The sequence below is a fragment of the Meleagris gallopavo genome, chromosome 23, assembly GCF_000146605.3.
Source record: "Meleagris gallopavo isolate NT-WF06-2002-E0010 breed Aviagen turkey brand Nicholas breeding stock chromosome 23, Turkey_5.1, whole genome shotgun sequence".
Taxonomy (NCBI): Eukaryota; Metazoa; Chordata; class Aves; order Galliformes; family Phasianidae; genus Meleagris; species Meleagris gallopavo.
The window spans coordinates 2393253-2403442 of NC_015033.2; the positions used below are offsets into that span (position 1 = coordinate 2393253).

The 10190-nt window shown below is 56.5% G+C and overlaps 1 protein-coding gene across 1 annotated transcript in view; it reads right to left on the reverse strand.

Annotated features, from left to right (window-relative positions):
• Window positions 1–6: 6 nt before the first annotated feature.
• Window positions 7–10190, reverse strand: part of SAMD11 (sterile alpha motif domain containing 11) — a 10519-nt gene continuing 335 nt past the window's right edge. Inside the window, 8 exon segments of the mRNA XM_010722764.2 lie at window positions 7–404; window positions 1778–1888; window positions 2776–2900; window positions 4660–5363; window positions 5946–6024; window positions 6129–6244; window positions 9987–10020; window positions 10023–10164. Coding sequence (XP_010721066.2) covers window positions 156–404; window positions 1778–1888; window positions 2776–2900; window positions 4660–5363; window positions 5946–6024; window positions 6129–6244; window positions 9987–10020; window positions 10023–10164 — 1560 coding nt within the window. The 3' untranslated portion in view covers window positions 7–155.

Consider the following 10190-nt stretch of genomic DNA (forward strand, 5'->3'; position numbering starts at 1 on the left):
AAAAAAAGCAAAACGCATCCCAAAAAATAATAGTAACAAATCAAACCCTCCTTCCTCGCTCCTCCGTCTCACGCTGCCGAGGGAGGCTCTCCTGCTCCCCCAAAAACCTTCCATTTGTTCGACCCATCCTCAGTTCCAGGAGCAGCTGGGAGCTGTTAGGATGGTGGTTTGGTGGTGTCGCTGAGCCCAGCCCCAATGGAGGGGTTCCCATTCTCCTGCTTCGGGGAGATACGGCTGGCGGAGGGCAGAGCACTGCTGAATGGGGAGGACACACTGCCCGTGGATGAGGGCCGCAGCTCAGCTGGGGGAAGGTCCCTCTCTGGTGGCCTGAGCCCTGGGGGCTGCAGGGGGAAAGCCATGGGGAATCCAGCCATGTAGAGCACCCTGCCCACTCGCTTGGCGACCTGTTGGAAAGGGAAGAGTGTAAATGCGAGGCTTGCGTTTTCCTGCTGCTTGTTTTGTGCCTGTTCTAAAGGGAAGCTCGCAGCACAGTGCTGAACCAGAAAGTCTACGCCCAGAGATGCGATGCTCAGGTCTTGCTGGCCCTTGAAGGGTTTGTGGAAACATGGAGAACCTGGAGCCTGCTTACCTGGCCAGGTGAGGGGATGTGGAACCCATGTATGTAGCAGGTGATGGGAACCAGGAGCCCCTGTACGTGGCCAAATGAGGGGAATGTGGAACCCATGCACGTAGCCAGGTCAGGTGAACCAGATGTCCACGTCCCTGGCCAAGTAAAGGGAAGCTGGAGCCCACGTACGTGGCTGCAGTGCTGGTGGTAGCAGTGGTTAGAGCAGGTCCTGCTGCCCTCCTACCGGGGCTCCCTGCTGCCCGCAGCCTCCCTGTGAGCTGGGTGAGGGATAGCAGCCTGTTAGTTGTCCCACTGGCAGGCAGCACTGGCTCAACAGAACCCTTCTGCTCTCCTCCTGCTCACCCCCAACCTACCAGTAAGGCTACAGCACGGTCCATGCCCACTTCTGCACAGCAGGACCAACTCTAAGAGGAAGAGGGGAAGAGGGAAAAAAAAAGAAAGCCTGGCTATGGGGTGCACAGGAAGCCATGAGCCTGCAGCCTCTCCCTTCCCGCAGCCGCTCTCGCCTCCCAGCAAGGGCCAAAGGCCTCCCAGCTTCCCAGCACCTACACAGCTGGTTCACATTTGAGCTTAAACAAAAACACAGGCATGTGCTCCAAGCAGACAACTGGGGCATTATTCAGTTAGCAGCATCGGGACGCTGCTCCCCCCCTCGCTCCCCATGCCTTATTATAGAACTTTAAACACTACTGATTAAATTGAAGCAGGGTTTTTCTAGCTTCAGCCTGTATCTCACATTCTCCCCTACCAAATCCAATCTCGGTATGTCTGTGAGCTATTTGGCATCCTCTGTTTTTTAAGAAACGTAAGAGTTTTATTTCCTGCTGAATTGACCCACGGGGAACAATTGCCCACAGAACCTTTTTATTAGACCCCTCGTAAACAGTGAGGGCTGTAGGGAAGGCAGTAAACTCACCATTATTGTTTTACCATCATACAACAAATGCACAGCTCGTGGGTTAGGGAAACCCTGTGTGAGCAGTGCCTGCCTGCAAGCTGCCATCCCAGCTACCAGCATGGCACCCTCTGGGGATGGCACCCTGTGTGCCGTGCCCTCTGCAGCCAGCTCCCCGCTGGCACTTAATGGAAGGCAACGAGAAGCTTATCAGGTAGATATGTGAGCCTGCGGGGTGTTTTGGAGGCCAGAACGAGCCTTCTTGAAACCAGACTTTAGGGTGGTGGCCCTACCTGTGAGCGTATCTTCAGTGCTGGCCCCAGCTTCAGCCCCATGTTGTTCAGCAGGTGCTCTTCTGTCAGCAAGGGCAGGGTCTCACCATCAATGGCCTGCTCACGGAATACCTGCAGGGTAGGGAGCAGGAGCAGGGCTCAGCACAGAGCAGCAGCACTGCAGGTCATTATACATCCACAGGACACAGGAGAAAAGCATCTCCACTTCGACAACCCCTGGGTCACTCCTACCGGTTGGAGAAAGCAGAGCCATCTGGCTTGTAAAGTACAGCAGCCTTCAGTGGGCACGTGCAGCCCTCACCCTGCTGGCTGATAAAAAAGCACTTCCATAGAACACATTCTAATGCACCCAGCCACGCAAAACTGTGCCATTTTTATGCATTTAAAAGAAGAGTTTTGCCCCATCTATCTCAGTTGGCAAGGTGATGCAGGAGTTTTGTGCTGTGAAGGTCTGCACACATGGGCTTATTGCTCCTTCAAACTAAGCAAACCAGGTTCTGGGCCATGTCAATCCCATGCCCGCTGTGTTGGGTTTGTTGGGTTGTTGCACCCCCTGGCCTTTTCCCAATCCCACAGCCTCCTCTGCAGGGGTTTTGCATGGCACTGCCATCACCGAGGGCACAACGAGGGCAGTTTTCTACTCCCTGTCAGATCGCAGGCACTGTTTTTTATTGCTGGGCTCCACAAGCAAAACTGCTGATGACTGCAGCGTGTGTTTCTGCTCTTTGACCCTGCAAAACTTAATATGCCCGTTTCCTTCCTCCGAAGACGGCGTGGCCAGGAGCCAACAGCCTCCCTCCCTCAACGCTAAAACCCAAATCTAGCAAAGCATCCGTCCTCCCTAGCTGACCCCCGGGTGCTGAGCCACCACAGGGACAAAGCTGCATATTGCTGCTGAAGCCCCATCTGCCCATGATGCCCGAGGAAAGCTGCCAAGACCCGAGCTGTGTGCCCACAGGGATGGTGGCACGGATGGCATCCCCAGCACAGGGCATTACCTGAGTGTACTCAGTGCAGCCCGCCAGGTTGGACACGAAGCTGCACACGTCCTCCACTGTCCATTTGCTGATGTCCTCCAGTGCTGGGCTCTCATCGCCATCCAGGAAGAGACCTCCCATAGTGCCTGGGTCAGGGGTGGGAGGGAGAGGTGGGGAAAGGAACATAAATCATTAAAATCCCACACGGACAACAGCCAGCCTGCAATCTGAATATTTTTCTCTAGCCACACATTCATCTTTAATGACCTGTCAATTAAAGCGTTGGGCAGGGTCAATTCATAGCTTCTTCCTCCTGGAGGTCCCCTGCTTAGCAAGGGGGGCAGGGAAAGGAAAAATCCTAGCTAATGCATTGCATGTGTGCAATGTGCTTCAGCTGCAGGGAAGAGAACGGGGGAAGGGAGCAAAGAGAGGGGAATAAAGGGGAAAAAGGCACATAACCCAGAGGAGCAGAAGCTCTGTGCCCGGGGTGGGGGCTGTCCCCTGCTCCAGCCCCGCTCTGCTGTGCTGGCAGCTCGCACAATGATAACAAATAGGCAGCGGGCAGCTCCGAGGGATGCACCTTCTGTTCTAATAATGACATGTCACCGGGTGCTGCCGGCCTGGAGGATGCAAGAAGGGCAGCGTTGTTCCCTGCCAGGCCTCTGTCTGCCTCGGTGATAAATGACGGTCCGAGGGAGCGGTAATGGATTGTGGAGCAGCACACAGATGGGGCCCAGCGTGCGGCACCCAACGGCGTTCATCGTCCCAAGGCAGTGCCCCACGGACAGGTGTCCACAGCACAGCCCTCGGGTCCCGCTGCAATCCAACCCAAGCCAACCTGCCTGTCATTTTTCCTCCAGCTGTTTTGGAAGAGCTGCAGGAACTCTCTGCAGCTTCTGCTACAAGGATGCACGAAGCAAAAGAGCCCTTAGGAAAAGACCCAGGGCTTGCTCTGCAAATCAGCAGCGAAATCAGAAACGCCGATCGGTGCCAAAGCCTGCGGACACGCTGGTGATGGAAATGCAAAGCGATGATAATAAATGGCTGTTACAGGAACTGGAGGTGCCAGGGGCAGCGAGCCCACCCGCAGCACGGCTCCCCGCCGAGCCCCAGCGCCGCGCTGCCTCCTGCTAATTGCTCTGCTAATTGCTGTGAGCTGAGGTGGGTTCGGGCTTTTGGCTGACGGAGAGGTGGTGGTGGATTCCCTGCCTTGTCCCATCCGTGCAGCTTGCTGCAGGGGGCAATTACGCACACGCAGCTCGACAATTTGGGCTTGGAAATTGGGTGACACCTCACTTCCCAGCACATCACTTCTGGCTGTTCCCATTAAGAATTTCCACTGCCTCTTCCTGAAGCTGTCCGTGGCCCCCAGTGAAGGTCCTCGCAATTGGGAGATGCCTCCATCCATCACGTTGGCCACCCTGTGCGTGTGGCTGGGACTCAACTTTGTCCCTGCTGGCACTTATTATCATCCTCATCTTCCCTCAGTGCAAATGGAGACCTTTAAGCTCATTGAAAGGTGGTCGCTTCCCACAACCACGGAGAACCATCGAATCATTAAGGTTGGAAAAGACCACTTAAGACATTAAGATCACTCCCTGCCCCATCACCACCACGTTCACACACAAGCACAGAATCCTTAAAGCTGGAAAAAACCTCTAAGATGCCGACCCACCACCACCACCACGTTCACTCACAGAACCATCGAACCATACAACCGTTACGGCTGGAAAAGATCACCAGATCATCACATCCAACAGCTCACCCACCCCGCCACGTCCCTCAGTGCCACATCTCCATGGCTTTTGAACACATCCACGGGCGGTGACTCCACCACCCCCCCGGAGACCCTTTTCCCAACACCCAGCCCCGCTCTTCAGCGTGCCGCTGCACCCCAAAACCCACCTGCATGGAAGTAGGGGCTCATGGTGTAGGGGAAGCCGAAAGGCAGCGGCTGAGGCGGCGGGATGGAGGCCGGCGGCAGGTACTTCACCTCGCTCTTGTTGATGCCAGCACCAAGCAGGTGGCTGGGAGACTCAGCGCTGGAGGAGCTGCAGGGCGCATTCTGGCTGCCGGTCCCTTCGCCCAGCTCCTTGCCCCCCTCGCATCCCTTCCCCGACTCTTTGCACTCCTTCAGCTCCGTGGCTGAGCCGCCGCTCTCTGCCTTCAAGCTCTCCGGTTTCTCATCGCTGACGTCGGCATCGCTTTCCGAGTCCTTCATCTCCTCATCATTACAGTCCTGCGCTCCATCCCGCGCCCGCGGCTCCGCCGCTTCCTTGGCCTCGCTGCTTCCCTGCGGCTCGGCACGGTGATGTGCCGCCTTCCGGCTGCCCCGCCGCGGCTGTTCCTTGGGCGGCGTGGAGCTGCTGGGGATGCTGGGGTTGAGGGACAGCAGGGGTGCGTTGTTGTGCCGCAGCACCAGCATGGCGTTGCGCCGGGACAGCTCGTCCCGCAGCGGGTGACCCTCGGGGATGTCGTGCACGTTGCGCAGGGCGGGGTGGTCCGGGGGCAAGCCGGGGTGCAGGCTTAGAGGGTCCCCAGCCAGCAGTCGTTGCCGGTGAAGGTTCTCCAGCTCCTTCTGGCGGATGATCTCAGCTGACATCTCCAACCTGCAACGAGAGAAGTGGGGGAAGGTGGATAAGGGGCTCCAAAGAAAGCTTGCTAACCACAGCCTCGCTGAACTGGAGCCTGGGGGCTCTACAAGTACCCTGCACACCCACGGCCATTTGTCTCGCCTGGCCATGCTGCTCCTCCAGTCTGGCATCGTGCACCATTCCACAGGTGAACGGGAAAGGCAATGGGAGGCAAAACGAGGCGGGGGAAGGAAAGGCAAGGGGAGGAAAGGCAAGGGGGAAGAAAGGACGAAAGGGGGGAAGGAAAAGGGAAAGGCAAGGGGGAAGGAAAGGCAAGGGGGAAGGAAAGGCAAGGGGAGTAACGGAAGGGAAGGCAAAGAAAGGCAAAGGAAGGCACCAGAAAGAAAGGGAAAGGAATGGAAGGTAATAGAAGATTATGAAAGAGAAGGGAAAACAATGGATGGTAACGGAAGGGAACGGAAGGCAAGGGAAAGTAACGGAAGCCAACGGAAGGCAACAGAAGGCAAGGAAATGTAATGGAAGCCAAGAGAAGGTAATGGGAAACAAGAGAAGGCAACAGGAGGCTTGTCCTCTGCACTAGCCCTCTGTACTCCTTACCTTGCCAGGTTTTGCTTTCGTAGCATCTCTTGCTGCCGTGCAAACATCTCTGCTTGTGCCGGCTGCAGGAACCCGTAACCTGGGGACAGGGAGGAGAACACGGGGTTATTCATCTCTGCGTTCAATCCTGGCTCACCCAGGGCCTGCTCTCCAGAGGGCTGTGCAGGGAAGGGCTGCGCTCACCTGGTGTCTGGCACAGGGCTGAAGGCACCCCAAGGAAAGGAGGTCGCAAGTGGGGCCCCAGGGCAATATGGGGAGCGTTCTGGGGTGAGAGCAGAGGCGGTGGGTGGGTTATTTCCCTGCAGGAAACAGAAAAGAAATCCACGCTGAACACCTGGAAGCACTGATGGGAGGGTGCTGGCTCAGGCAGAGCATCCTTTCTCTGCACCAAGGCTGAGATAAAAAGATGTCCACTGCCCATATGTAGAACTTAAAAAGAGGGATGCAAGCAGGGAGTGGAGTCCATGCCAAGAAATGCTTTGGGAGCTGGATGGGCTGGTCAGCGAGCTGCAAGAGGTCTGAGCTGCAAGAGATATGAGAGGTGGGAAGGGGACAATGCATGGAAGCAGGGCAGGTAGAGCCTGTTTGCTTGCAAAAAAAAATAAATAAATAAATAGGAGAAAACAAGAATATGCAAGAAAAGAATAGGAGCCAACGTCTCTTCCATTAGTCAAATCTGCCCTGGGAGCCTGCAAGCAAATCTCTGCTTTCCGGCTGCACGTCTCTTAATTCCTTTTGATGGCCACTTACAACATTATTACCTTCACCGGGGCATCCAGAGGCAGAGCCAAGTGCTGCGCCATTTATTTTCATTTTACAGCATCTCCCCATAAAATCTGCTTTGGGAGAGACCGGAAGGCAGTGGGGAGGAATGGGGGTGTGTGAGTGCGGGACAAGGGGAGAATCCCAGGCGGGGATGGGTTGCCAGCAGGGCACACAACGTGGGGTGCCACGGGCAGATGGCTGCACAGCACTGCAGCTTTCCAACGGCCACTGCAAGAAAAGGACGCTGCCCTCTGAAATTCCTCCCCTCCGCTCCCCTTCCCGGCCGCCTCCGGCTCTCCTTCCCTCCCTCCTTCCTCCCCTAGCTCTCCTCTAAACTAATTGCACAGCTCGCTGTGTCTGGAGGAGAGCCACGGATCGATCCGTCGCTGCTGAAATGTTAATGCTAATCGTATAACCGCTCCGCCAGCACCTCGCACTTCGGTGGCAGCTCCAATTAATCTCAGGTAACGCAGCGCCGTGACCTTCGGCTCCGAGCCGGGGCAGCAGCCAAGCGATGCTTATGTAATTACACCATGAAGTGTGTAATCACCTGCCCTAATCCCCGAGGCCTCACAATTAGCCGAGGCCTCGGTCGCTGGGCTGCCAAGTGCTTTGCCACCCCGGACAGCCTGCAGATGAATAACGGACAATTAAAGCGGCATGACGGGGGCTAGGAGGTGTCCGTTCGATCGTAATTAGCTGTAATCATGGGGAGACGAGGCTGGCAGACGTGCTGTTCGTTTTATAAGAAGCAATTTAGGGAACGGAGTCGCTTTTAACCGTTCCCCGGCCAGGCAAGCGCTGGGTGCACCCCTGTATCTGTGGGCACGGAGAAGGGGAATTAGTGTGGGGAGAGCAGGGCTGCCCACAGAGATGCTTAAAAACCCACATTTTAGCTGAGAAGAGTCAATCTGTGCTGGGGACCGGGGCTGGGCATGGGAAAAATGGAAGGCTTTCTCATTAGCGGCAAGCAGAGCGTTAACCAGAGGATGGTTCTGCGCCGTAAGGTTGCACGCTGTGATCCCAATGGAATCCACACACACTCACTCTTGCTCAGCCCCTCTGCTCCAAGAGGAGCTGTGCCACCCCCAGCCCTGCAGGAGCTGAGATGCTCAGGGCTGGGAAGTGATGCTCCGCTGGGAAGGAGGGACCGTGCTGCCATGCACACGGCCAACACCAGCGGGGACCCCAATGGGATGTGGAGAACGCGGTGTCAGAACAAAACCCAAAGCCTGGCGCCCTCCCTCAGGCAGATCTCAGCCTTCAGCCCCATTCCTTTCCTTCCTCCTCTTCTTCTGCCTCCCTGAGGAAGGGCTGAGCTGCACTCCCAGAACACCAGCGCAGCCCTGGGCCATCACATCCGATAAGCCTCGTCTTTGCAAAGAGCAATTCTGTTACCGTGAAAGTGCTCCTGCATATTGCCCCCAGCCCTCTTTTCCCCCTGCCATGCCAGCTGGAGCCTCCCGAGCAGAGTATTAGGGGATTTGCACTGCATGCTGCTAAATTTGATATGTCCTTTAACAGGAGACAAATGGTTCGCCAGGCTTAAAAAGTATTGACTTTTCTTTAACAATAAGCGCTAATGGCCTTCAAATAATCAATATTTAAAGTCATTATGGGGTTACACATTATACTGTTAAATCGGAGCCTCACGCTTTAACCCCATCGCATCCTCCCAGCGTGCTCCAAAGGCTGTGATGGGAGATGGGAACGGGTCCGGGAACGCAGATTGGAAGCGGCAAGGCGTGGAAATAAATTTAGAACGGCTGGAAGAAGGGGGAATAAGAAGGCATGAGAGCTCTGCTCCCTTCTGCTCTGCGTTTGATAGGAAGAGACACTTGAAACCCGAGGTAAGAGGCAGGCGGCACGCAGCTCGGGGCTGGCTGGCTGTGCTGGCAGCAGGCTGCAGCCATCATGACGACACCTCCCAGCTCTATCCTTCCTTCTTCCAAGTCTTTTTATATCTCCAACCCCAACCGCCCTCCCCTACAACCTGCCTGCTGTAGGAGCTCCATCCCTGAGGAGCCCACCTGGAACCCCAGCCCTGTGCCCACCACGCTGCTTCTGCTGCTGGGAACGGAGGTGCCACGCATCCACCTGCAGGCCGCATACGGACGTGAGCCCTCTGCCTCCATCACCACCTCCTCAATGCTCAGTGCCCACCTGAACCTTTGCCATTTCTTATCCCTTTGCAGCAGAGGCTGCTTTGATTTACCCTGTGATAGAAGCATGGCAGCCAAGTGCGCAGCCCACTGCTGACAGCTGCAGAGTTAACCCACAGCGAGAGTTACCCCATGGCAGGAGTGAACCCACGCAGTGCTTTCCTGCTCAGCACTCTGCAGCATCCCAATGGCTCCCGGGGTGCTCAGGCAACCAAGGAGACTGCACCAGGAGCAGGATGCACAGACAGGGCTCTGCTGGTGGTGTCTCAGGCCTGGAGCTGCAGGATTGGACTGTACTTCCTTTGCTTCCCTGCCTCATTCCCACTGACACAACTCGTTTTGCTTGTGTGCAAGCTGGCACGTGGGTGCCAACATCCTGCTCTGTGCTGCTCTGCTCTGAATGCAGTTCTCAGGGACCTCCCTGGACCGTATGCTTTCAAAGCAAGGAAAACTATCACAACGAGGGAAACTGAGGCACAGGGTGACTTCTTGAGGGCTGCACACACTCCTGGCACACACACCCAGCAGCCTTATGGATGTGCCACACCTGGCGGTGCTTCGTGCACCTGGCATTGCGGGTATCCAAGATGGGGGCTGGGGAGGGGGGTTACCCAAAGGCACCTGGCAGGGGAAGCTCTGCGCCCAGCCCTGGGGGATTCCTCTGCCCCAGTTGGAAGGCAGAGGCTGCAGCTCCTGTGAGCATCCCCACCTCCCAGATCTGGTGGGGAAGCACGCAGCACTCAGTTCATTTCCCTCTGGAGTTGCTGATTGCAGACGGCACGGCTGGGGAGGGGAGGGCCGGCTTCCCAGCACTGCTGACAGTGGGAGAGAGAAGCCTCGCCTCCTTCTTCCTCCCCCCCCCCAAAAAAAAATAATAATAGTAATAATAAAAGGAAATTTCTTCTCTTTTTCTTCCATCCCAGCACATTCCTTCTCTCTCTCATCTGCAGAAGCCACAAAACACAAACTTCAACGTCTCCACTCACTCCGGGCAGAGCCGGGCAGGGGGTCTGGGCTCCCCACAGCCACAGGGTGGGCGCACTGCCTCCTGAACACCCCGCATTACACCTGCACGAGCTGCAGCCCCCTCCCCAGCCCCGCAGCGGTGGGTTACCTGTCGGGGAAGTGGCTGTCCCTGTGCTGGGGAGGCCCTGCTTCCTGCGCTGCGAGGACGAATTGCCAGCAGTGGGGATGTGAGCTTCCATCGCTCCCGGGTTCCGCGCAGCCGCCGCCACCTCCTGCCGAGCCCGGAGGAGATCTGGGGAGAAGGGAAGCGATGAGTCCAGGCCCCGCTAACCCTGGGGGCCCTGGTAACACC